The 27,240-nt window shown below is 41.3% G+C and overlaps 2 protein-coding genes across 4 annotated transcripts in view; one reads left to right on the forward strand and one right to left on the reverse strand.

Annotated features, from left to right (window-relative positions):
* Positions 1 to 2,883, reverse strand: part of TMEM39A (transmembrane protein 39A) — a 30,086-nt gene extending 27,203 nt beyond the window's left edge. The window contains exons 1-2 of one of the 2 annotated variants that reach the window (XM_058555842.1): positions 2,604 to 2,883; positions 1,274 to 1,460 (exon numbers count right to left, since the gene is read on the reverse strand). In XM_058555842.1, the coding sequence (XP_058411825.1) occupies positions 1,274 to 1,386 (113 nt within the window). In that variant the 5' untranslated portion in view covers positions 1,387 to 1,460; positions 2,604 to 2,883. The remainder of the gene's footprint in view (positions 1 to 1,273; positions 1,461 to 2,603) is intronic. The other variant, XM_058555840.1, reaches the window with a different exon arrangement.
* A 3,586-nt stretch (positions 2,884 to 6,469) lies between these two features.
* On the forward strand, positions 6,470 to 27,240 carry POGLUT1 (protein O-glucosyltransferase 1). 2 transcript variants are annotated; one of them, XM_058555846.1, is made up of 11 exons: positions 6,470 to 6,580; positions 7,313 to 7,403; positions 8,472 to 8,615; positions 12,529 to 12,664; positions 14,888 to 15,009; positions 19,650 to 19,709; positions 21,325 to 21,424; positions 23,359 to 23,417; positions 24,467 to 24,634; positions 25,326 to 25,382; positions 25,838 to 27,240. In XM_058555846.1, exons 1-11 carry the CDS (start codon positions 6,496 to 6,498, stop codon positions 25,992 to 25,994), a joined length of 1,179 nt encoding a protein of 392 aa, XP_058411829.1. In that variant the 5' UTR covers positions 6,470 to 6,495; the 3' UTR covers positions 25,995 to 27,240. The 2 variants fall into 2 exon arrangements, with proteins under 2 accessions (XP_058411829.1, XP_058411830.1); XM_058555847.1 differs by lacking the exon at positions 24,467 to 24,634.

Consider the following 27,240-nt stretch of genomic DNA (forward strand, 5'->3'; position numbering starts at 1 on the left):
GTGCGCGCCCGGGATCCGAACCAGCGAACCCCGGGCCGCCGCAGCGGAGCGCGCGCACTTAACCGCTTGCGCCACCGGGCCGGCCCCCCATTCTTTTTATTTTTAAAAATATAAAATAATACATGTTACTTGTAGTAATTCTGGAAAACTCAGAGTAAAGTTTTAAAAAGTTACTGCAATTTACTACTTCATTTATTTTCAGCATCCTGCTATGAAGCAGACAGTATCACTGTTTTGAAAGTGAAGAAATCCAAAGGACAGTAGAGTAAAAAATAATACTCTCGAATAAATCACAAGTACTCTGTATACATACATAAACATAAAATTTGGATTGAAAATTCATATAATGAGAATCAGAGACTGGAAAAAAACCTTCAAACTGGAATTTCAGGGAGAGCTCCACTGAAATCACAAAATCAGAACTGATTTTGAAGATGGAGTAGAACTTGGGTTGGCAAGTCAGAAACACAAAGGGAAGGCAGGCCAGGCAGAGAGAAGTGCACAAATAACATCAGGAGGGCCTGAAAAGACAAGAGTAGTACTGACTGCTAGCTTTGAAAATTAGAATCAAAGCAAGAGAAAACTCTATTCAAGGAGGAAGCAGAAATTCGCTGACAAAAATTACCTCGACCAAACACCTGATCAGGTAAAAGCCATCTCTTTCTACCGCTACATGATCAAATCTTAAAGTGAGTTATTCTGAATAAGATTAGAAATAATTCATCCTAACTTTTAAAAATTAGAAACAGAGATAAATTTCTATTAAAAAGATCAAATTCTTTATTCTCATACAACATGACACAAATCTTAAGATATACAGGCTACAGCTCACAATTCATCATTTCAAACAATTTTTTGAAATAATTTTTAAGACCTTTCGTGGAATGACTTATAATTTTAGAATCTCATGTTAACTGTGAGCTTTAATTTGCCCTCCAAAAAAAAAAGAATGCCAGTAAGTAGTTAAACCATCACATTTGCCTTGTATTTTAATTCACTTCTCCCTTCTTTTAATAGCTAAAAAGGTGATGATTAGAATTTGGATTATCAGCCATAAGTAAGAATTAGACTGCTTTTAATTTATGGGCCCCATATCACAATTTTCTACCTCCAAAGTATTCTGAAATACTGAGCTTTCAGTCTTCAAGGGCAGGATTTCTACTTCAGTGTTAAGAAATAACCTTTGTAAGCAAATATCTGAATAGCATGATGACTTTTAGTCTTACTGATCACAGGATATTACAAATTATGCATAGTTTTATTTCTTCTTTACCTGTTTCTCAGGCCTGTGCCATTGCCACAGCCCCCACCAACCAAAGTCTGTAATGAAGGCAAAGCTGAACGGCTTAGCTGCTGCCGACTAGGGCCCCTCCTTCCACCGGGCATGTCCGGGAACCAGTCTGCTGCCAGTGCCACCTGTAGTTGCAACCCAGGTTAATGGCTGTCAACCTGTTTCAACTCTGAACAAAAAAAGAAAACATTTAAACATCAGTTTACTATTTTTAAAGTAGGCAATGTAACAACAACCAGAAAAACTGAGTGAGCAGGTCTTGTAAAACCAGATTTTCAAACAAATGCTCCCAGTGTCTATCACCTACTTTAATGAAAGGACTACTCAGATTCTAATGGGTCAGAAGCCTAAGTTCTGATCTAAGCTCTGTTCAGCACAAGGAAAGTCACAATTTGTGTCTTTTGCCAGTTGATTTGTATCATATGAAATATGTTACAATTAGGTAGAAGTTTACAAAAGATACCTAACATATACATTTCCAGTACAAATGTAATATTTCACAGTAAGCCATATGAAACACAGGAGAATCAGCACTGTCCAAAATGTTAGGTTTTGTTATCAAAGGATGTGGGTCACATATTATCTGACTTTAATTGAGGCGTTTAATGTCTGAGTTTGTTTCTTTATCAGGAAAAAAAAAAGTTTTCCCTGTCCTGTAGGTAGTTCTCAGGACTGACCAAGATAGATGAAAGAACACCAGTAGGCCTTTTAATTCTTTAAAACTGTTCAACTGGTATCTCCATATGTTAGAGTGAAAGTATTGGAAGGAGCTCAAGTGGATGCCCAGTCCAGAAAAACTGATGTAAAATCATTTACAAAATACTGAAACTGGAGGATTAAAAGACAAATAACAGATAGAGACTCTCATTGAAAAGAAACCGTGTTTTCATCAATCTATGGCAACATCACGGCTCCACCAATATGGATACCAAAATGTGTTTCCTAAACAACACAACTTAAAAACTGAAGAATGACACCCTGGAAAAACCCTGCTTTTCAAAATATCACTGCAGACTGATCCGATGTTCCCTATTCCTAATAGCTTTTGGCTGTAGACTAACAAACGCCACCTGAGACAAAGCATTCAAACCACTGGACGCAGGGAAACGGCAAAGGGAAAGAAAAGTGTGGAGCAAAAAACTGGGATGGAAGAGGCGAGAAGATGGGGTGGGGGAAGGTGGATGGCGAGAAACCATCAACTTCAACAGACTGGCCACTAAGAGGGGATGACAAAGCGGTCCCCGCCGCGCAACCCGGAGGGCCGAAGCGGACCCGGGACAGTTGGACAGCGCAGCACCTCAGTAATACTCACGCATGGAGAAGGCCCGGCCAGTGGGGCGGGATCCCTAGGAGGCGGCGGCGGCTTTACAAGGCTGGACCCCAAGCAACAGAACTCCCTCCCCGCGTTGAGGCGCTCCAAACCAGCTGCTTGTCCGCAGGCCGTCCCCACCGGAGAGTAGAGAAAAGGTATCCAGGCTTCGGGCTGCCAGACCCACACTCAGACCCCGACGCAGACCCCGACTCCGAGTCAGTGCCAGAGTCAGAGCCCGAACCCGTCAGCACTCATCCTCAGCCTCCATTACCGCGGAGCTGAGCAGACGTGGCAGCGCACGGCGATGACGTCAGCTCCGCGACGGCGGACCGCCCCAGCCGCAAGTCGGCCCCCGGAACTACAAATGCAGCCCGGGGAGCGAGCGCCCCACCCCCTTCTGCGTGCACCTGCGCAGTTGGGCTCGCTGTTCCGCCTAGCAGGCGTGTGCTGGTTAATCTACATTTTTCCTCTCTCGGCGTAAGTCACCGAGACCCTTTGATGTGCGGGTACCGTGCTAGGGGTCCTACTTGTTATCTCATGGACTCCAAGTAACCACCATGTACAAGTAATCGCCCTCACTACAGATGGGGAGGTTGGGAGACATCACCTAAGGTCAGGTCGCTGCTAAGTAAAGGAGCCCAAATCGTGAAGTCGTGCTTCAGCATCCAATGGTGCGCTTATTGTATGTTAAGTAAAGGACTAGATAAATGCTGGAGTTACAGAAGTGAATACCACAAAGAGCTCACAGTCTAGTGGAAGAGACGACGCCAGCAAAACACAGTAATTACAATTTATTACAATAAATGCAACATTAAAAGTATATCCAAGGTCCAGAGATAGCATGCAAGACAGTGTAATAAATTCTGTGGAATGGTGGTGATGTCAACACAAAGAAAAGCTTCACAGAGAGCTTAGGGTTTAAAGGCCAGACTCCAAGAATGAATAGCTGTTCTGGAAGGATGGCTTTCTAGTATAGGGCGTGGCAGATAAAACAGTAAAGAGGTAGGCAACATCATGAGGAATTCAGACACGGACGATAGTTTGATATTAGAAGGGTAAAAATGTCAAAAGGAGCACTTTTGTGAGATCTCTCGCTCCAGAGATTTTAAGCACCTTAAAAGACAGTCCTTTGTATTGAGTACACGAGCGATTAACCTTTATTGAGAGTTTTTTTTGTGCCAGACTCTAGACTAGTAGCTTGCACATATTTCATTTAAATCTCATAACGTTTTGATACTACCATTGTTCCTATTTGACAGAGGAAACTAATGTTAAGTGAAGTTAACCTGTTGAAAATAATCCAGTTAATAAGTGGCAGAGCCAGAATTCAGAGCCAGAATGACCAATATCAAAACCACTCAAGTTAGTAACATTCCCAAATATTCTTATTGTCTTAATGTGCCATGGAACTTTCATTCATGAATACATAAAATCCAACATGGATCATTACATATTTTCATTGTATTCACCTCTAGGTGTAAGGAATTTTGTGCATTTCTTGTCATATTTGCTCTGTTAACTATTTCCTGGGTTGCTACATTGAAACTCCTTTGCCACCTTTCTGTTGGCTCACCAGCATCTATCCTTCATTCAGCCATTATTTAGTGCCTACTGTGTACCAGGCACTGTGTTAGTGAACAAGGCAGATATGTCCCTGCCCTCCTGGAGCTTATATTCCAAAGAGGGAAACATTTAGTAAATAAAATAATTACAGATTAGAAATATTATGAAGTAAACAAATAAGGGGCTAAGGTAGAAAATAAGAGGGTGCTATTTTGAGGGGATATCTGTCTGAAGGAATGACATTTCAGCAGAAACATCAGTGTTAGGAAGGAACCAAAGATGCAAAGATGGGAGAGAAAAGCAGTCTAGATAGAAAAGAAAACTTATGCGGAGATTCTAAGGTGGGTTAGAGCTTGGCATGTTTAAGAAACTTAACGCAAAGCTGTCTAGCTAGAGCATGGTGAGCCAAGGGGAGTGTGGCACAAAATGAATTGGAAGACATGAGCAAGAGCTTGAACATGGAGAGTCTTTTAAACCATAGTGTTTGCATTTTAAATTAGTGGCTGGCATAGGACCTAGAAATCTGTGGTTTTCATAAACTCCAGGAGGATTCTGGCACTTATTCACATACAGGAACCACTGAAATAAAACATCTCACCTATTAAGGAAATGAAGCAATTATTATTTGGATTCATATGCCGCTTATTCCTCCCGTGTATAGGGTCCGCTTCTCTCCCGATCTCTCCCTGCTCTTCTTCCACACAGATAAACATTGTAAAATTGCAGAAAACACTGATTATTTTCATTTCAAAGACGTGTTAACAAGGTGACTTCCATTTTCTTCTGGTCACAGAAAACTGAAATTATGGAAAATAAAAACTCTTTTATTAAAACTTTTTATAATTATTCTCCACTATATTCATTTTAGACTAACTTTGAAAGTGAAGGTTATTGCGGTGTTGATCTATGTACTACACTGCCTTAGTTATGTGCTTTTGAGAACCATTCATTTTGAAGTACTGCACAGCTTTGGGGAAGTAGAAGAAATTTTGACTCAAGTTTTCATTTGGATTCCTGAAGAAGTCTTGTATGATATAGTATTGGGGACCCATTTTCTCCTCTTGCCTATTCACCCAACATGAGTGAAATGGCCCATTCCTAACTAATCAACATTATTTTATCTTCTACCATTCCTCAACATGTATCCTAAACCCTCCACTACCATCAACCTAGGTTCCACCCCCACCTTCTGCAAATTATGGCTTCCCCTTTTTTCGTGTCTCCAGCATAATATTCTTTAAATGCAACATTTCTTTTTCTTCAACCTGGAATACATCCTTCCCACCCCTTTCTCCAGATTTCCAGTTCATATTGTTCTTTCCCTTCACTGAAACCAGTAGCATTTACATATTGTCTTAAGTTGTAAATTATCCCTGGGGAAGCATAATTGTCTTCCCACTAGTTCTAAACTCCTCGACGGCACAAATCTCATCTTGTACTTCATCGTATTTCCAGAGCCTAGGACGTTACCACGCACATTTTAGACAACAGGTAAATACTTGTAGCATGATCGCTATACATACCTACACTTTCCTATCTATACCTATATATAGCTATGTACTTACACTGGCCAGTATAGTGTTGCCCACTGAATTTTTTTCATGTCTAAGTCACCCCAACTGTTACAAATTCCTATTACAAAGAGGCTTGTATTATCCTATCTGCAACCCCGTGGGATCTAACAGTGCTGTACACACTCAGGTGCTCAATAAATCCATGCTATTTAATAAGAAGAAGTTTGACATAGTGGAAAGAACTATCTAACCTAGGTTGTGTCCCTAACTGTGAAGCTGTGGGCAAGAATCGTCTCCTCTCTGACCTGCAGTCTCCTGGCTGCAGAGAATAAGATGTTTTGCATATGTTACAGAATGAAAGGAATTACCATTATTATCCCAGAAGCTGCCATTTATTCTCTACTGGGCTCCGAGTTTATCTGAGAGAGAGAGAGAGAAAGACATGCATTTTGAACGCTTGACTCCACTTCAACACGAAGCAGCTAACTGCACAGCTTGGCTATGTCCTAAGCAGCAGGACAGCCCGCGCCCTGCCGGCGGAGCACCCCGCGTGCGTGCACTGCGCGGGGCGGGGCGGGGCAGGGGCGGGGCCCCGCTTCCCGGCACCGCCTTCCCAGGGGCGGGGCCCCGCTTCCCGGCACCGCCTTCCCAGGGACGCTCGGCCGCGGGCCGGGCTTGGGGGCGGGGCAGAGCGGCGCCCAGCCCTCTTTGTGCGGGGCGGCCTCCGCCCACGTGGTGCGCCCCGCGGCCATCTTTGTGCGGGGCTGCGCTTCCGCCGGCGGCGCCGCGGGGATTCTGCAGTGGGTGGGCCGGCTATGGAGCGGTGGGCGCGCTCGCAGCTTCGGCTGGGACTGCTGTTGCTGCTCCTGCCCCCCGTGCCGGGCCGCCAGAAGGAGTCAGGTGAGCTCCGGGCAGCCCTGAGCCTGCCGCTGTGGCTCGGGCTCTTGCCTGGTCCGGAGACGCTCTCCCGCCCCGCTCGCTGCCCGGGGAGACCGGCGCCCGGCTGATGCTAGGAGGCTGCAGCTTAGAGCGGGGCAGAGGCACCGGGGCGCCTGGGAGCGGAGAGTGAGAGCGTCTGGGTGGCTGGCACTGCTTCTCCTGCCCAGGACCCTGGAGAGTAACGCATCCTCCGGAATTCCCATAATGTGGGGGAGAGGGAATTCCCTGTTCACCCCCAGCGGGTATCGCCCGCGCCTGGCTACTCTGCACCTGCCTAAAACACACTGGGGGATAATTCGTGTGTGTGTGTGTTTGTGCGTGTGTGATGTTCTTAGTCCATTGGCAGAAGAGATGAAGGGAGAGTTAATGTCTGTGGCTTTTAACTGATCCTCTTTATGGGGCTCAGTTTGACTAGTAAAAGGTGAGAATCCCTGTCACTCTCCAGTTTATCCATAGCCTTCTGAGTGCCAGGCGTTAAGCTTGGAAATTTTCCAGTTTCTTGGACACCTGACGGCCCGAGTAGAGGAGCAGAATTGACATGCGTGCTGGAGAATTACAGAATCAATCTGGCGTTTCGTTTCCACCAGTGGGACGGGAAGGGGGTGTTTTGCCTTATGTTGGTTCTGCCTGCTTACTGCTAGCAAATAAGCTCAGGGTCTTTTTGTTAACCTTCATTTACTTCACTTTTTGAAGGTTCAAAATGGAAAGTATTTATTGACCAAATTAACAGGTCTTTGGAGAATTATGAACCATGTTCAAGTCAAAACTGCAGCTGCTACCATGGGTGAGTTCTTTTCTTTGGTGTGTCTTTGAGAATTTAGTTCTTGTCACAAGGAAGTCCCCTAAGATCCCCAAGAGACCTTGGTTGCAGTGGGCAGAGAGCCAAGCAAGTTTTGAGATCAGACAGGGTTCCTGAGGTGGTTTTCCTATTTCTAGGGAATAAAAAAGCCCTGGGTTAGGAGAGGCTCCGGGGGTCTCACTATTGTCGAGTTAGCACATGTACTTGTCTGCTTTCCCCACTGGATGTATTGCTTCTTGAGGTCAAAGCCTGTGTTGTATCCCTGGTGCTGGCCCTCAGTAAGTATTCAGTAAATATCGTTGAAGGAACGAACAGATTTATAAATGAATCTAATCATAAGTTTCCTGTTGGTTCTTTTTAAAGTATGCAAATTAGGGCTGGAGTCTGGTATGGTAGACAGATTACTTCGGAATCAGCCTTGGGTTCTAGTCCCAGATCTCCCACTGATTATCCCTGTGGCAAGCCACTTACCTTCTCTGGGTCTCAGATTTCTCATCTGGTAAATAACAAGGTCCTTTTAGCTCCTCATTATGTTATTCTATGACTGATTCTTGCGTTACTTATTGAAAACTTACCATGTACTAAACTTTAAAAGGGATATAAAATAGTGTAATTTTTGGTTACTGCTGTCAGGTGTCTGTGGGGTGGGTGCCAGCCAGACAGACCAGAACAAGGGAGTCAGACAGTGTCAGGCTGTAAGGTGTAAACCATACCTTCTGTGGGATTCAGGAAGGGGGAGGTCAGTGAGACTTCAGTGACTAGGAGGACATGGGTGTGGCGTGAGTAGGGAAGGTGGAATATCAGGCAAGAAAGGGGCAGTCCAGATGGGGAGATGAAGAAGAGAAATTGACTTGCTTTATACCTTTTGTGACTTTGTTGATGTTTTAGATGACCTATGGTGCTTCTAGGGGAAAAGTTGCTCATTCCCACTCTCTATTCTTTCCTTCAGCTTACTGTCTTCTCTAATACTAAACCTAACCCGCAGAGAGAAAGTAGGTGGAATGGTACCACTCTCTTGGCCTGCTTTCCTTGACGATTCCCATTCTTTCCTAGTGTCATAGAAGAGGATCTGACTCCTTTCCGAGGAGGTATCTCCAGGAAGATGATGGCGGAGGTAGTCAAACGGAAACTGGGAACCCACTATCAGATCATTAAGAACAGATTGTACCGAGAAAATGACTGCATGTTCCCTTCGAGGTAAGAGTTATGAAGTAATATATCTTCTGACCTTATTATATATGGGTGTGCTTGATACTCTTCTTATAGAGAAGCCACTTGAAGGAACCCACAGACAAATCCCTCCTCACATTTCAGAGGGACTACAAAATAGTGACAAGCCCTTCTTGCCTGAGAATTGTTCTTGCCAACTCCTGTCCGCCTTTCTCCTATGTCATAGCCTGTCTCCTGTCTTCTTGTGAGGCTTGGGAACATCACTGGTTGTACTGGCTGTGACTCTGCCCCTTTTCATCCTTCCCCGGATGTAGTAGCTACAGGACACAGGCTGATGAGATCTAACAGGAGTGAGCTGAGCTGAAGGGGGAGGAGAAGCATTGACTGAGTGTCTGCCATGGGCCAGGTATTGGTCTAGATACTGAGCATTTGAAGTAAAGGTGGCGGGAAGGCAGGAGGAGTAACTGGGGCCGCAGATGACGCAGGATGCACTAGCCAGGACTTCAGTGTGAGGGGTGAGGTGACATATAGTGGGCTGAGGGCTGGGGAGAGCAGGGAGGGTCACAGACTGAGCCTTGAAGTTGGGCTTAGGCAGCATTATATACAACAAATGATAAACCTCTCTGTTACGAGTCTTTTTTTATTTTTTAACTCAAATCGTTGTAAAATTACAAAGTAATTTTGTAAACTCAGAGGACATGGTCTTCCCTTACTAAGATCTTCTTTCTAAAAAATCCCTATTCTGTCATTAAAAGTAAAATAAATAAGCAGTATTGCAAAAAACATGCATCCATTTGGACATAAGGATTTATATTATTGTTAATAACTTTATTACAAATAAATACATTTTCAAAATATGTAAAAACAACAGTAAAAAAGAAAATTACTCTCCCACAACCCTGAGGCAATGACAATTACATTTTGGCTATCAAGTGTCAGGGCAAATAAGGTGATAGTGGGGAAAATCCTTGAGGTATTTTAAAGAGACATTTGTTTCATTACTTGGGACAATAATAGAGACTTTAAGTACAAATTATAAGTATAGAGGAGTTTCTGATTTCCACAAATGAGAAAGAAAATATGAATATAGACATTGTTGGACTTTGAAAGCTTACCCAGTGTTTACTAGTTAGCGAAACAATTTCCAGATGAAATTAAATACTTTCAAAGTTTTTGAAAGGCACATAGCTCTTATTCTAGACCTCAGAGCATTTTGGTCAGAATCATGAGCTCTTAGAAATGGTCTTAAGGGAGCACAGGGCCCTTCCTTGACAATAAAATAGTTTCTAATGACATTGAAAGTTCCCTATTCTAACTACATACACAGCTAAGGAAAACAGAGTTGGAGAAAAATGAAATAGAATGAAATAGAACCAGTGTCCTTAATGAAATGGACACAGTTGTGTAATATCTCAGCTTCCTGTCTAGCTACACATAGTATCTTTCTAGGTCTAAATACTTTTTATTTCACTGAGCTTGATAAACCTGTATGACACTTTAAAAATTCAGTTCTGAACAAAATAAAATATAAACTCAGCGTTTCAAGGATGAGCTGAGAGATTTTGCTGAGGAACCAGAGGACCGTCTCATTAACACTGGAGACATGTCATTTGAAAGATGGAAAATAACAATATTTTTTAATAATAGCTTCAGTGAGATATGGTTGACATAAACTGCACATATTTAAAGTGTTTAAACAATTTGATAAGTTTTAATGTTAATATACACCAAGATAATGAACATATCCATCATTCCCAAAAGTCTCCTTGTTCCTCTTTGCAATCCCTCTCTCCCACCCCTCCCTGCCATGCCGCCCCCATATCCTTAAGTATCCCCTGATTTGCCTTCTCTCATTATAGGTTATTTCCTAGGGTTCTGTATAAATGGAATCATACAATATGCAAGAGTGCTATTTTAAAAGCTGAAAAAAATAAGTGTTTTAGCTGTCACGTGTAAATGTACTGCAATAATATCTTTTTTTAACTTGTAACTAGTTATTTTTTGGCATTAAAAGAGTATTATATGCACATGGTAAACTATTTGGTTAACTGGAAAAGATATATAATGAAAAGAAAGTTTCTCTACCACCTTAGACCCCCCAGACTTCTATTCCCTGAGTCTTCCTCTCAAGAGACAACCACAATTACAAGTTTCTTATATATCCTGCCAGGAAGTCTGTGCACATACAGTTATCTAGACTCATCAACAAATTAAAACATGCTATATCTTCCGTTCTGCAACTTACTTTTCTTTTCTATATAACAGTAGATTTTGAAATTGCTCTGTAAGAGTATATAGAGAACACCTCAATCTTTCTTGGCTGCCTAATAATCCATTGGATGGATTTCTTTATTCAGTCCTCCATCAACGGACATTTAAAGTATTCCTCACCACTCGCTTTTGATTTCTGGCTAGTGCAAACAATGCTGCAGTGAACATCCTTGTACATACACCTTTGAGCACTCATGTAAATATATTTTCAGGCTAAATTCCTAGAGGCAGAATTAATAGGCCAATTAATGTGTTTTTTTAAATCGTGATCAGCAGAGGCAAATTTTTCTCCAAGGAGGTTGTGCCTATTTACATTTCCACCCACCATGTATCCCGTGCCCAGAATAGATTTCACACCCTCACCAACACTGTGTATCATCAGACTCTTTGATCTTTGCCAATCTTACTGATAAAAATGGGCATCTAGTTTCACTGGCCTTTTGTTGTTGTGATGATACTTTATTTATTTGAAATATATTTGACATACAACAGTGTGTAAATTTAACGTGTACAACATGGTAATTTGATACATTTACATATTGTAATATGATTGCCATTGTAGCGATAATTAACACTTCTATCCTGTTACATAATTATCCTTTCTTTTGAGTAGTTGGAGTGATTACGTTCTAGTCTCTTAACAGGTTTGATGATCATTATACAATATTGTCTGTTTTCACTGTACTGTGCTCAGATCTCTAGGACTTATTTACTACTTGTTGTAACTTTGTACCTTTAAACAACATCTGTCCTGTCCCTCCCACCCCCATCCCCTGGTCACTACCATTTTATTCTCTGTTTTTACAAGTTTGGCTTTTTGGCATTTCCTTATTATTAATATAGTTGGCATCTTTTCTTATGTTTATGAACCATTGATATTTTTTGCTTTAACATACAGTTATCTCCCTGTATGTAAATCAATGCTTTAAATCCGTCATTTCCATGCTGCCAGAAAATTCTGGTCAAGCCTTGGAATGCTGCCCTCAGTATAATGCTGGTTAGGATCTCAAAGGATGGGGCAGAAAAGCTAAGCTGTCAGTGTATCCTCTCTTTCCAGAAATCCTCTGAGGATTCCCAGGGAGTCTAGTCAGAAAGCTGTTATAATCTTTGTGACTGTGTACATAACACTCTTTTTCTGACTTGGACAACTGATTTTGATAGTGTTCTGTATTCAGGTTGAAGATAATGAAAGGTTTCCTATGTTTCCTCATAAACTAGGAGACTTAATTATGGTGGATATAAAAATAATGTCTTTGTGAGAAGCGAAGCCCAAGGGACACAATTAGAAAATTAGTTTTTCCAGTTCCTACCAGAATATATGTCTTGCTTACTAATTAAACTATCCCATATAGGGGAAATAAAGAAAAAACTGGGAATGAATAGAGGAGAAGAAGTGGTAGGAGTAGCAATAATACAGCCTTCAACCTTATGATGATCTAGTTGGAAAATCTGATTACGTATTGTAAGCTGGAGCAGCTTAGCTAGGAGAGAGAACTTGCACAGTCTGAAAGAGGGGAAGAGTCCCTTTAGAAGCGTTGCTTTTAGGAGATTTTGCAATAGGCCGATGATCTAAACACTGGCTTCTCTTACTTTAGAAGTGTGAATGGGACTCTGCTTTGTCCTAGAGCAGGCCCTGCTCTGGTGAATTTGTGGTATTTCTGGTTGACAGGTGTAGTGGTGTTGAACACTTTATTTTGGAAGTTATCGGGCGCCTCCCTGACATGGAGATGGTGATCAATGTACGAGATTATCCTCAGGTTCCTAAATGGATGGAACCTGCCATTCCAGTCTTCTCTTTCAGTAAGGTAAGTACAGGAGGAGTCATATGAGGGAATGGAGGGTGGTCCTCTGGGGTTCGAGCAGGAAAACATTGTCCTGTGACAGAGGCTGATGGGTAATGGTGAGGATGAGGCCTGAGGTCCAGGAGTGGGTCTGTGTCCCTGTTAGCTTCACAGTAGTTGAGCAGTAAGGCTAAGGAGATGGGGCTGAGGACCTGTAAGTAATGTGAGTAAGATTGCTTAAGTGTCTGTAGGGGTAGGGGCGGAGGGTGGGGAATGAGAGAGGCCTAAGGAACCGATAGGACATTGGAGGTGGGATTCAGAGATCCTAGAGAGCATGGGAGAGAGTGGCCCAAGAAAGCACATGGGCTTTGAGTTGGGAGCACCTTCATTCAAAAATATTTGTTGAGCTCCTACAATGTATATATCAGCCATACTATTGGATATATTGGATACCATCAGTCCTGTCTGTCACTGTAGCCAAGGGGCCCAGCATTGCTAACAGTAAAACTAAAGGTGTTAGTTTGTGCCCAGGAAGTGCATTGAGGGGACAGGCCTGGGATATCTGAGAGCGATATGTGAGGGGGTGATCTTTGGGGCTAGTTATGGAGGGATAGGAGCACTAGGACATACCTGTGGGCTTGGAGAACTCAGGACAGTTGATATCTTGTCAGTGCTCAGGTTCTTGCAAATGGTGTATTAGCAGGGATGGGCCTTGGTTCCCTAGAGACTAGGTCTGAACACATTTGGAGACAGGGGTGAGGGAAGCTAGAAGAGAGTGGAAGATGGAAGATTCTCTGGGGGAAGCGTGGGTTTAGGAAAACCCTGTGAACTCTGAGAAAAGAAACACCATCTCTGATTTGGTTTCTCCAAAGCAGAGGGACCTTTTATCCCCACTTTTCCTTTATCAAAGTTTACTTTCTCTCTAGACTTGTTTATTTCCTGTGTTGCAAGTGGGCTGAGGCCGCATTTGTGTGGCATTTCCCATGGTTTAGCCTCATTTCTCAAAAGTGCTTGGTCCCGTTGTTTGTCATGAAACCTTCCCAGAAGAACAGATAGAGGCTCCCATGTAAGTCAGTAAGGACTTTATGTTTGTTATTTATCTGTTGTTTCTGTGGGTGATAAAGTATGACCATCAGTATACTAACTTTCTTTTCATCTTTACTTCCCTCCTTTTTTTTTTTTATTTAGTGACCCTAGTTTCCAAGGGAGAAATTTTAGTCTGTCAATTTTATAGTTAACTTTGCAGTTTCTATTGAGCGGCTGTTATGTCTGAGGTGCTTGATGTATCACATAGCATTTTATGAGTATTTGAGAGAAGGTAAACAGTGTATTACATGTGTAATTCCAGTGGAAGAAAGTAAAGTGGGAGGTTTATCAGTGGCTAGAGTCTTAACAGAAGTAACCATAAAAGGGAAACAAATGGTTTCAAACTTTTTTCAAAAGATGTGGGATAATACCCCTTCCCCCAATTCTGCCCATCAGCACTTCTGACCCTGATCAATGAATAACCAAGAATTTATTGCCCAACCAGCGTGGGCTCAACAGTGCCACCGTGTTAGGTAATACTAACACTTATTCAGTACTTACTATGTGCTACACACTCTTCTAAGCTTTTTACATGTACTAAGTCATTTAATATTCAACAAGCCTATTAGGTAGATAATATTCTTGATGTTATTATTTCTCCCATTATAAAGATAAGGAGACTGAGGCATAGAAAGATTGAGTAACTTGCCTAGAGTTGGAAAGAGGTGGAGTCAGCATTCAAACTCACATGATCTGTCTCAAGAGCCCACACTCTTAATCATTTTACTGTAATTCTAGCTCTCAAAAGACCCATCTAGGAAATGACCAAGGACTGATAAGACAGTATACAGTCCAAGTGTAATCACAGTTGAAAGATGAGAGAGCTATGTGATTATTCAGAAATGAGTATATTATTTCCTTAAACTAAAAACCCTAAGAGTATGTGTCCTCTAGAAAAATAAAACTTTGGGGAGCTAGAAAAGTTGGCCTTGAATATGATTTCAAATTCTGGGATTCAGTGAGTCCATGAATTTTCTTTAACCCATGGTCATTTTTGCCTTTTAATGTCTAGAGTGTAGACTTTGCAGACTAGGGAAACTTTATCTTTGGCAACCCAACACTAGGGCCAGGCCCTTTCCAGACCTTGGGGCATGAATGCACTTGCTGCTTCTTGCTCTGTTCCGAGACTGATTTAGAACAACCTTTCTGTTTCTGTTGAAGACATCTGAGTACCATGATATCATGTATCCTGCTTGGACGTTTTGGGAAGGAGGGCCTGCTGTTTGGCCACTTTATCCTACAGGTCTTGGACGGTGGGATCTCTTCAGGGAAGATCTGGTAAGGTAGGTCCTTCAGAGAGGTTTTATTTGTCCCTCTTTGGTAGATCTTCTTGAAATAAAGAGAGTATAAACAGTTATTTACTTTAAAATAACTCACTTTTGGGCCGGCCCTGTGGCTTAGCGGTTAAGTGCGCGTGCTCCGCTGCTGGCGGCCTGGGTTCGGATCCCGGGCGCACACTGATGCACCGCTTCTCCGGCCATGCTGAGGCCGCATCCCACATGCAGCGACTAGAAGGATGTGCAGCTATGACATGCAACTATCTACTGGGGCTTTGGGGGAAAATAAATAAATAAATAAAATCTTTAAAGTAAAATTAACTGCTTTCTTTTAAAAAAAATAAAATAAAATAAAATAACTCACTTTTAAGTTAAAAAAAAAAGACAAAAAACTGTTTATAGCATAAGCAATTTTGTGTGTGTATAAAAATATTTACATATCCGTAGAAAAAGAGCAGAAGAACCTACCCCAAAATATCAGCAATGCCCCTGTGGGAGGGGTGATAGGAGCCTTTTCCTTAAATTTTCCTATACTTTTAGGATTCTCTAAATAAGAGTGAATTACTTTCATAATTAGGAAAAAATGAATGACCGTGTTGTGGGGGAGGATAGAAAATTACTTGGAGGAACATAAATGTACTTTACAGTTTAAAGCTAACACCTTTAGGTGGGGACAGAAGGGGCATAAATGTCCCACAGGTTTCTCAAGGTCAAGCTTATTCCAGATCCTCTCTGATTCATGATTGAGATATGCCTCGGCCTGTTGACTCCATCCTGCCATCATTTCAGAATTTATATTGTCCAGGTCATCCAAGCTGTAGGTACCTCTTACCTAGCTACATTTTACATTAATGATTCAAACAACATTGGTACTTAATTAGCAAACTTCTAGAAACACAGTCTATATAGGTCTTCTCTCAAATATAGGGAAAGCAGTAATTTAATTCAACTTTATTTCCACAAGTATCTATCACTTGTACTAAGTGTTGCTGGAGATTCAAAGGGAATAAAGAGGATGTCCCTTCCCTAGAGAAACACACAGCGCTGCAGTCCTCAGTGGCAGTTAGAGCCGTTTGGGTAAAGAAATGAGTCTGTTATCCAGTAGGTGTAATTTGGAAATTATTTTTTAAGATAATTTGGCCTCATACTTCATAGAACTGGAACTGGAAATTTTCTTTGCTGAACTCTTTATTTCAAGGATGAAGGAATGAAGGCCCAGAGGGGTTAAGTGACTTGGTCAAGGTCAGGCCAGTCTAGGCCTGAAGTCCAGGTTTCCCAGTGTGTTGTCCTTTCCACTTTACCAGTTAACGTTACCCATGTTCTCAGACGCTGAGACCATCATTTCACATGTAGCTTTTGATTTGAACATAATGTTGAGAGAGGGGAAAAAAAGGTCTTTAAGCTTTTTTTCTCCAAGTTATTCTTGGCTTTACTTTTCTAATTGCTTTTTTTTTTCAGATACTTACAAATACCCTTTTCACATTCTTCCTTCTTTTTGTAGCTTTTTTGCCACCTGCTATACATCTACTTTATTTTTAAAATCTTTAAAAACAACTTTTTTCTGATTATGAAACCTATACATGCTCATAACAATTTATAAATATGTCTAACCTAGGCAACTTCTTTCCCCCACTTATTGGTATGTCTTAGAAATCTTTCCATGTCAGTACATATGAAATGACCTCATTATTTTTAACAGTTGCAGGGTATTCCATTGTGTGGATAATAATTTACTTTATTATTTCCTTTGATGGACATTTAGGCTGCATATGTAATATATTTAAAATTCTTGTTTGAGTATATTGCATACCTGATGACCCTGTACCCCTTCCTACTTCAGTGTGTATTTACTGAGAACAAGGATGTTCTCTTTTATAACCACACTGCAATTATCAAATTCAGGAAACAATATTGATACAACACTTAATTGTCCCAATAATGTCCTCTATAGCACTTCCCCCCCCACAGGATCGTGTATTGCATGCAGTTGTCATGTCTCTTTAGCCTCCTTTAATCTGGAACAGCTCTTCAATCTGTCTTTCTCTTTCGTGACATTGACAGTTTGAAGAATACAAGCCACTTTTTTTATAGAATGGCCTTGAGTTTGGTTTTCTCTATTTCCTCATGATTGATTCGGTTTATGCATTGCTGGCTCGAATACTTACATAAGTGAGTTTGTGTCCATCTGCCCCTCATTAGAGATGCTAATTTTGATCACCCGGTCAAGGTGTTATCTGGTTCCTCCATGGTGTAGGTGCTGTTTTCTGCCTTGTAAACTAATAAGCAATTTTTAGGGAGGATAGGGTATGTTCTAAAATCTAATCTTATATGAACATGTTTTTCTTTTGATACCTTCCCCTTTTATTCTTTAATTGAATTTATTCGTAATTATAGAATTGCAATTTTATTTTTTAGAGCCTTTCATTCAGAATCTATAGCCACGTGATTTCATTTCTTACTTTGAAACTTTAATAATCTGCTTATTTATCTATCTGTATTGATGTCTGCCTGCCATTTTTCTCTTTTTATAATCTTTTGGGAGTTTGTCCCAGTTGACTTATTCATTCTGTAGAAGAATTCAGTGTCCCTATAGATTTAAAGGTTTCACTCTCTACTGTCAGAAGGGCAGTTATAGAAGAGGGCTGGGGCAGCACCTGGCTCTGGTGGCCACTGTTAGCATTTGCTTGGAGAAAAAAAGTCCTAACATAGCTCTTTTGAGGGGCGGGGAAGAGAGCAGGAATGAGGGAGAGGGAAAACAGAGATAATACATAGTTCAAATCTGTGTATATTAAATACAGCTTTCCCGGGAACCAGGGATATTTATACTAAAAATCTGAGTATGAACTGATATGTTTTTTGTTGGGTAGTTTGGCAATATATATCAAAATTTTAAAATGTGTACATTCTTTGACTCAGCTCTTTCACTTCTAGAGTTTATCCCAAGGAGTTAACTAGACAAGTGTGCAAAGATGTGTGTACAAGGATATTCACTTGCTTGTTTCTTAAAGCAAAAAGTTGGAAAATGTTGGAAAGCCCATCAATAAGGAATGAAATGAATTATGACGTGGGTATAAAATGGAATACCATGCATGAATGGAAAGTAAAGGGAGTGTAGGGCTTAAAAACAAGGACTCTCCATTCAAACCCTGGCCTTTATTAGCTGTGACTCCAGACAAATTGCTTAACCTCTCAAGGGCCTCAACTGTAAAGTAGGAATAATAAAACACACCTCATAAGGTTGTGAGTGTGAGTTAATACATGTGTAAAGCACTTAGAGCAGGGCCTGGAACACAGTAACAGCTATGTAGGTGTTGGCTCTTGTTATTATCTATAATAATGTCCTAATAAGACATTATGTCTTAATAAGAATGTTACCTAACAGCATGCATGATATGATCTCTGTTATATACAGCAAGGTTTCTCACTCTTGGTACTGTTGACATTTTGGGCTAGATAATTCTTTGTCGTAGGGGCTGTCCTGTGCATTGTAGGATGTTTAGCAGCATCCCTGGCCTTTACTCACTAACTGCCAGTGGCAGTCTCCCAGTAATGACAATCAAAAATGTCTATAGTCATAGCCAAATGCCCCCTGGGGGAGAGGGGCAAAATCACCCCCAGTTGAGAACCACTGATGTGGAGAGATGATTGGAAGGAGATTCTTCACTGAAACATTAAATTGTTAAAAGTGAAAAAGTGGTTGTCTGTGGGTGGGAGATTCCACATGATTTTTTGCTTTTAGTTTATGCTTTTCCATTAGAATTTTATATAATGAGCATATATCAGTGAGAGATAGTTCTGGCCTTGGGCTGGAGAATCAGGTCAAGATGACCCAGCAAGAAAAGGCTAGAAGATAAGCCAGGAAGATATGGAGAGTGCTCTCAGCTGAGAGAAAAGGAGAGCTGTGACACTGTATGTATCTGAGAAGTATCTCCACCTAAAAAGTTTATATCCTAAGTCTCTCCGTTTCACTGAAGAGCCCACCCATCCCTCATTAACTCCAGTTCAGCCCTCTCCCTCCTTTTTCAGAGGAAGATGCTGCGCAAACTTCTGTGCAGGATCCCTACGAAGAAAGTTAAGGATGATACATCTGTGAGCTAGCAGTTTCAGCAAGGAAGGCTGGTTATGGTAATGTGTGCTGAGACCTGAGTTTCAGGGACTTTGTCTTTATGGAGCACTTCGTACAGTTTCAGGAATACTGGGTGCTTCGCAAAATCAGACTAAATCTGATGCTGTCTCCTACGCATCCAAAACATGAAGTCAGAGTGATTTGTTTTCTTGCCCTTCATGCAATTTCTGATATTTTCTGCAGTTCTCTTTGCCTATTAATGTTATCAGTAGCACTCTACTTAAAGGAGAGAAGGAATCCTCATTGTACTGAATTAAACACCCTGAACATGTCATTTAGGGTTTGGGTACTTTTCTTCCAATGTTGTTAACTTAAGAGAGCAATAGATTTGTAGATATTACAGGCTAGCTCCTCCATGGGAATGAACTAATAACAAAAGGGAACGTGATGTCATTGAGGAGTAGCCTGGATCAGACTTATTTGAAAATGTAAAGTTCTGAACTAATCTTTAGAAATGGTGAAAACACATCCTTATATAGTTAAGAAAAAAACGTAGAAACTAATTGAAATCTATTTTTAGGTCAGCAGCACAGTGGCCATGGAAGAAGAAAAATTCCACAGCATATTTCCGAGGCTCAAGGTGATTATATTTTCTAACATTTTACAAAGATATTCTTCCAATTAATCTGTAAAATATAAGTAATTTTGAGGATGTGAAGAACTCTAGTTCAAAGACAAAGCTAAGGTAACTAAGGAATAAGCATAGAATCACAGAATTTTAGATTAGAGAGGAACCCAAATTATTTGCCCAAATCACTCTTAATTGAACTGAAATTCAAAGAAGTAAAGTTTATCCATCCAGCCATTCAATAGCTATTTACAGATGCCACGAGTGTAATGGGCATTAAGTATATACAGTCACACGTCGCTTAATGACGGGGATGTGCTCTGAGAAATACGCCATTAGTCGATTTCCTCATTGTGCAGACATCACAGAGTGTACTTACACAAACCTAGATGGTCTAGCCTACTACACACCTAGGCTACATGGTACTAATCTTATGGAACCAACGTCATATATGCAGTCTGTCGTTGACTGCAATGTCGTTATGTGCCGCATGACTGTAATGTTGAACAGAACAGATGCGTTGTCCTCTTCCCTTAGAGCTTACCGTTTCCTAGGAGTAGCTTATGATTTTGCCCACAGTCACTCTGCTGATTAATGGCAGAGCAGGCACCATCACTAGATCTCCTGACTACCTTTTTCATCAGACCATGTGGCTGCCAAATAGTGGTGGAGAGCACAGACTGAGACTGGTGAAAATGGAGAAGGGAGCAGGGAAGAAGAAGAGGGAAAGGAAAAAGGTTGGGGAAGGACCCTGTCTGTGTTGTTCAGCTCTGGATCCCAGTGCCAGAACAGTACCTGCCACGTGGATACACAATGAATATCTGTTGAAGAGATGAATACAGAAGAGACTGTGAGGGAAGAAGGGTTTTGTGGTTTTCTCTGTGCGTCTTTGTCAGAGATCACACCCTCTGTTTTCTAGGGCAGTGGACTGCAGGACGCAGACGGGCCGAACAGCCTCTGCTCACTGTTCCTTATCAACCTCACTGATTCTCAGATCTTGAGATGACAGATTCTTAACTTGGGATCCATGTGTGGACTTCAAGGGTTTTAGGACTTCTTTGAAATTATATGGAGATATGTGCATCTTTCTAGAGAGGGGGTCCACAGTTCTTATCAGATTCTCAGGGGGTCCATGACCCTTCAGATGTCAAGAGTGTCTGCTGCTTGGACCATAACTAGGACTTCTGTGTACAGTCTTGAGGTTTTTAAGCCCTTTAGTTTTCTTTTTAATTTGAATATTGGATTTTGCAGAGCATACACAACAAAGGTCACGTGGCTATTTTGGTGAGTGGTGACTACCTCGTCACAGCTATGAGTGCTAGTGATTAGAGAGGCTACATGAACCCTCTGAAAAGGGAACTCATTCCCCGGGATATGGTTGTAGTGACCAGAACAACATAATTTTAAAGACTACATGTAAGCAAAGAAGGGCCAAATGCTCCCCATCCCTGAAGGGTAAAGTGGGGAACAGCCCAGCACCCCCTCCTCTACTGTTAAAGTAACTGATGAGTTGTCAATTTGTGCATACAGTCATTGCATTGGGTCTGATTACTGCTTACCTTTAAGAGATTGGGAACAGTATTCTGGTGTAGGACACATAGTTTTATGTCATGTGTTTCTTTTATAGGACAAGTCCAGAACGAGATCCTCTCATTCTTCTGTCTCGGAAAAATCCAAAACTTGTTGATGCAGAATACACCAAAAACCAGGCCTGGAAATCTATGAAAGTAATCACCAGTCATGTGAATACATCTACAGCAGTGAACATTCTTACTCAAAGACCATTGCCACCTGGGGAGAATTTCAGATTAGGTTTCCTCTCAGTGGTGGGATGAATGTAGAGAAAGTTCCATGAACTAGTATTAGCATATATGTAAATTATTCTTTTTCAAACTCACATTGCTTCTCTGGCCCATATTATAACTAGTATTTTATACTACTTTGAAGGTTTAAACCAGAGGTCACAAACTTTATGTAAAGGTCCAGATGGTAAATATTTTAGGCTTTGCAGATCATACGGTCTCTTGTTACTCAACTCTGCCATCGCAGTGTGAAAGCAGCCACAGACAACATGTAAATGAGTGAGCACAGCTGTGTTCTAATAACACTTTATTTATGGCGCTGAAATTTGAATTTAATGTAATTTCACTTGTCATAAAATATTCTTCTTTGGATTTTTTTTCAGCCATTTGAAAGGTAAAAATTTCTTAGCTTACAGGTTGTTTACAAAAACAAGCAATCGGCCAGTTTGGCCTGTGGGCTGTAGCAGCCCCTGGTTTAAACCAGTGGTTCTCAACCCTGACTATATAACCCAACTAGAGAGCTTAAAAATGAATCAGAATCTCTGGGGTGGGGTACAGGCATCTTCATTTGTTTAAAACTCCCCAAGTGACTCTAAGCGGAAGCCAGCAATGACTGGCTTCTTCGATTTGGAGTACATCTCTATCCTCTTAACTCTGTGACTTCTTGCCTTATTCAAAGAACTTTAAACCCTAAATATCTTCTGAAATTTCCGTATGCCATATGAGGATGATATGAGAAAAATCTTTAAACTTCTTGTGGGAAAAACTAAGTATATCTGAGATGCATGTATTTATTGTTTGATAATTTTAATCAAACAGGAGCACATGAAGTTTAAGAAACTGTTAAAAAATAAAAATATGAAAAAATGTATCCATTCTGCACAGCATCTACTAGGGAGGCTGCAAAAGTGAACAAGACTTGTTCCCCTCATCAAGGAGTTTGCCATCCGCTGAGGTGGCTGGAATATAGATGGGGGTCTCAAACTCAGATGTCCCCAGGGGCCACAGTAGTGAGCAGGAGAGAGTGCTAAAGGTCCAGCCATTGCCACCAAGGGGAATAGGAGCCCAGTTTGTCACATCTTCCTTTTTTTTTCCCAAGAAAAGTTGGAAATCTGGATTTTTGTAAGAAATATTCTACCACCTATAAATGTTGGCAGTGATCTGAATATTGATTGATTGACTGATTGATTTAGTGAGGAAAATTAGCCCTGAGCTAACATCTGTTGCCAATCCTCCTCTTTTTGCTGAGGAAGATTGGCCCTGGGCTAACATCCATGCCCATCTTCCTCTACTTTTTTTATATGTGGGACGCCTGCCACAGCATGGCTTGATAAGCAGTGCATAGGTCTGCGCCTGGGATCTGAACCTGCGAACCCCAGGCCGCCAAAGCAGAGCACGCAAACTTAACCACTATGCCCCCAGGCCAGCCTCTGAATATTTATTTTTAAATACTTTGTGTGCTCAACAAAATTTGTGTGTTGGCTACACCGCTAAGCCCACCAGCCTCCACTTGTAACCTCCTGTGTAGTATACTTTACACAGGGTGAAATGTGCTGCAGGCATGACCTCTGAGTTCAGAGGGGGATCCACATGGTTTCAGGGGAGCTTAAACTCTAAGATCAGACAGACTCAGGTTAAAACTCTAGCTCTTCTCATTAGTGCCGCGTGACCCTGAGTGAGTCTCCCAACTTCTCAAAGCCTCGGCTTCTTCATCTATAAATTGGGATAATCCTCCTAATTTTGTTTATTATGCGACTTAAAAGAGGTCATGTTGATGAACTGTTTAACAATGCTTACTGCATAGTGGTCTTCAATAAATGCTACTACTACTAATACTAACAACTTCCTTTTCACGTAAGGATACCTTGGGAAAGCCAGCTGCTCAGGATGTCCATCTCGTGGATCACTGCAAATACAAGTAAGACTCCTGGACTCCCGACTCTCGGTTTCCCCATTGCTTTTGGAATAGCTTCGTTTTGGGTGAGAACATTAATACTAGGGCCCAGCTGGGGTTTAGGAAATCCGCATTAATTCATTCAGCTATTGTTTACGGAGGGCCTGCTGTGCCTAAGGCCCTGGCCAGAGTTCTGTGGGACCTGCGGGGTCAGTGAAGTATGGTCCCTGCTTCCATAGAGCTGGCCTGCTGGTAATCATAGTGATGGGACTCCCTCTCCACAGCCCACCCAGCCAATAGCTGCAGTGAGATGAAATATTTATCAGGTTAATAAAACAGTGTAAGGTTCAACATGAATACAGCATATGTAACTAAAATATTAGAATTAAATGCCAAGACTAAGAATTAGATGAACAGGGAAAACCAGGTCAGGAGGAGGGCAGTGGGGGGATTCAGAGAGATGAATGCTGATTACACTGCACTGTGGGAACTAGAGGGTGAAAGCAACTCTGGTTGGAGACAGGGGTACACACATGAGAAATGCTGAAAAGAAAGTGTTCTTTTCTAAGATAGCTTTTTCCCAGGGGGCATTTCTTTGAAGATTGATTAGGTGTGCCTGGTTCTCCTCTCTAGACTTCGGAAGAAGAGGGAACAGGGGATGCCTTTGACCAGATGGGGTCCCCTGTGGGCAAAACAAGGCTTTAGGGGGCCTTGACAAGTTAGAGACATTAGGCCTAGAAAAGCTTGTGGGAAAGGGTCAGGCCTTGTTTCCGTTTGAGCCTTGTATGCTCTCTACACAGCACCCAGCTCCTAGGCCAATCTCACTCTGCCTGAAAAAAGTATCCCCCTTTTCCCTTCACCCTGACCTTCCCAGGAGCAACCTGTGGCCTCGGGAAAAGCAAGGAGTTTATGGAAACCCTACAGGGACATGCTGATGTGTCCTTGAAAACTGAAAATGGAAAGAGAAGTGGGGGGTCATAAAAGGAGAGAAGAGGAGAAAGGAATAAGAAAAAAGGTCGTATTTGTGGCAGCAGGCATATAGTATCAAGTACATTTTGCTCTTTCTTTCCCAGGTATCTGTTTAATTTTCGGGGAGTAGCTGCAAGTTTCCGGTTCAAACACCTCTTCTTGTGTGGTTCACTTGTTTTCCACGTTGGTGATGAGTGGCTGGAATTCTTCTATCCTCAACTAAAGCCATGGGTTCACTATATCCCAGTCAAAACAGACCTCTCCAACGTACAGTAAGCAGCTCTCTCCCACAAGCCGAGTTTCTGATGACTCCCAGAATCTGCCTCTAAGTCCCCAGCCATTAAGGCATTATTCCTGGTGACTTTTTTCCAGTGAAAGCTTTTTTTTCTCTTATTTGGTTCTTATATGTAGGCTAGGAGTGGGATTTAATTTGAAAAAGTGCTCTAATGCTGGTTTGAAATGTAACATTCAAACAGTATGCAATGAAAAAGCTCTGATCTCTCATAGAGTAAAGATGGGGATAGTAGATCTTGTTACATTGTCAAAGGGACCTTCAGATACAGCATGAGAATTGACCCCAGTGAAGCTGAGATAAATTTTCTCTCACGATGGGAGGAGCTAGGAAGAGGTATGCAAAGGGACCAGGAGCGTGAGCGCAGTGCCCTCTTCTGGGGGCCAGAGCAGGAGACTAGGGAAATTTTTTCTTCACTGTTGATTTTTGATGTGTATTACTGAACATTTGTCTATTTTCTCAAACATGTCGCAAATCTACAACAGGTTGCCTTCAGCCTGTGTGGGCTTTTTGTTGTTGTTATTTAGTTCCTGGGAGGACCCTGGTATCTTTGCTTAAAAAAAGAAATAATCCACTAGAGATTAACCACAGACCTCAGTCTATGATCTTTCTGACTTAGTACTAATAAGCTTGGTCTATATTTCAGAGTATAATAATTCTTTCCATTTTAGGGAGCTATTGCAATTTGTAAAAGCAAATGATGACATAGCTCAAGAAATTGCTGAAAGGTAAGTTCTGTTCATTTTTCCTTTTCCACTTTACCTTATCTTCCCCATTTTGCCCTAGCTAAAGTTACATGAGTCTTGTTGCCGTGGTGATATCCGGATTTCATCGTCATTACACAGAGGTAATCAGAATTAAAGCTGTCCTGGGGGAAAAACACACATTCACATATGTCCCAAGCCCGTCCTTTATAGACATAGACTGAAATCTTTCAGGTAATTAAACAAGTATTTTTTATGACCATTAGTTTTATGTATGTTCGCTTTTAAGAAAAAAAAATTATTCTATTGCTAAATGCATGTGTGTGGATATGATAGCTATAGGGTTGGTTCTGCAGATCAAGTGAATTAATTCATGTAAAGTACTCTGAACAGTGCTTGACACACAGTAAGCCATCAGGTGTAAGCTAGTAGTAGTAGTAAATGCTGTGCTTAAATGTTCTTGTTAATCTTGTCCCCAGGGGAAGCCAGTTTATTTTGAACCACTTGCAGATGGATGACATCACCTGTTACTGGGAGAACCTGTTGACTGAATACTCTAAATTCCTCTCCTATAATGTAACAAGAAGGAAAGGCTACAATCAAATTATTCCCAAAATTTTGAAAACTGAACTCTAGTAGTCATCATCAGACCATAGTCCTCTCTATGGCAGCAGATCTCAGACACCTGTGATGAGAAGCTTACCATGAGTGTGGCACCTACACCTTGAATACTGTTATCAAGCCAAATACCTGGTTTTCCTTATCATGCTGCACCCAGAGCAACTCTCGAGAAAGATCCAAAATGTCTATAATACAGATATGAAGCAGCTTAATGCTTTGGCTGAATAAGGACCAGAAATCATGAGATGTGGGTTTTGAACCCGATTCTACTTGTCTTTTTCTGAGGAGCAATCACAGCTTGTGCCTCAGATCATCTACATGTGTATGTCCATCACTGTGAAACTGATTGTGTCCACGGGATAATGCCCTTTGTCCCATTATGTGGAGCAGAAAATCAACCATTTGGAACTTGTACAGCTCATCACCGCAATTCTGCAGTCATTCTAGGCTTGATCTCTGCCACTATATTTTAATGCAGGAAGCCCTATAGGGTTTGTGAAAAATACCTGGGGATCACTCCCTGAAAGGCCTGAGGAAGCAGTAGTTGTGCCATGCAGTGATGTAGGAGTTCTCTTTTGTAAAAGCATAAACTCTTTGATACTCAGGAGGTTTCTATAATGCCACATAGAAAGGGGCCAATTGCATGAGTAATTATTGCAATTGGATTTCAAATTCCGTTTTTGTGCCTTCACATCCTTCTTTTTATTGTCTCTCAAAAAAGAGGACAAAAACCTCTTAATAAATTTAGGAAATAGTCCTACTCTTTAAAGGAACTGTGTATAAAACAGCAACTCTTTCTCACCCTTTGCACACCCTTAATATTTTTCCTCCTTAAGTTGGCAGCAGTCCACACTCTCAGTATCTTGCAGGGATCTCAAGGAGTCTTCACATGCGAAATGCTGCTAAGTTGGGAGTTGAGAGCATTTAACTTAAGCGCTTACTTATATAAGAGATGTTTGTTTTAGTGCAAATTCATATTGGAGTGCCTCCTTTTCCCTTGTTTTCCTTTTTGAAAAAAAGACATTTGGATAATAGTTTAATCTCTCAGGATGCTCTCCCTAACATAGTCAAAAATGAAGAAAAATTTCTAGATTAAAAACCATATAGTCTGATGACTCAGAACCATCCTTGTCTCTTGGGCCCAACCTTTCCACAGAGAAATCAACTCTTTCCTTTGGCTCTTAAGAACTGTTTTGTATTAATTGGTTTTAAAATTAGTAAATGTGACATTCAGTCATATAAAATCAGGGATTTTATTCTA

Source organism: Diceros bicornis, chromosome 15 (genome assembly GCF_020826845.1).
Source record: "Diceros bicornis minor isolate mBicDic1 chromosome 15, mDicBic1.mat.cur, whole genome shotgun sequence".
Taxonomy (NCBI): domain Eukaryota; kingdom Metazoa; phylum Chordata; class Mammalia; order Perissodactyla; family Rhinocerotidae; genus Diceros; species Diceros bicornis.

What these genes read in the sequence shown, in the direction of transcription:
- POGLUT1 (XM_058555846.1), top strand. Translation starts at nt 6,496, where the DNA reads ATGGAGCGGTGGGCGCGCTCGCAGCTTCGGCTGGGACTGCTGTTGCTG. An exon ending in GGGCCGCCAGAAGGAGTCAG is followed by an intron (nt 6,581 to 7,312) that starts GTGAGCTCCGGG and finishes CACTTTTTGAAG; the next exon opens with GTTCAAAATGGAAAGTATTT. An exon ending in AACTGCAGCTGCTACCATGG is followed by an intron (nt 7,404 to 8,471) that starts GTGAGTTCTTTT and finishes ATTCTTTCCTAG; the next exon opens with TGTCATAGAAGAGGATCTGA.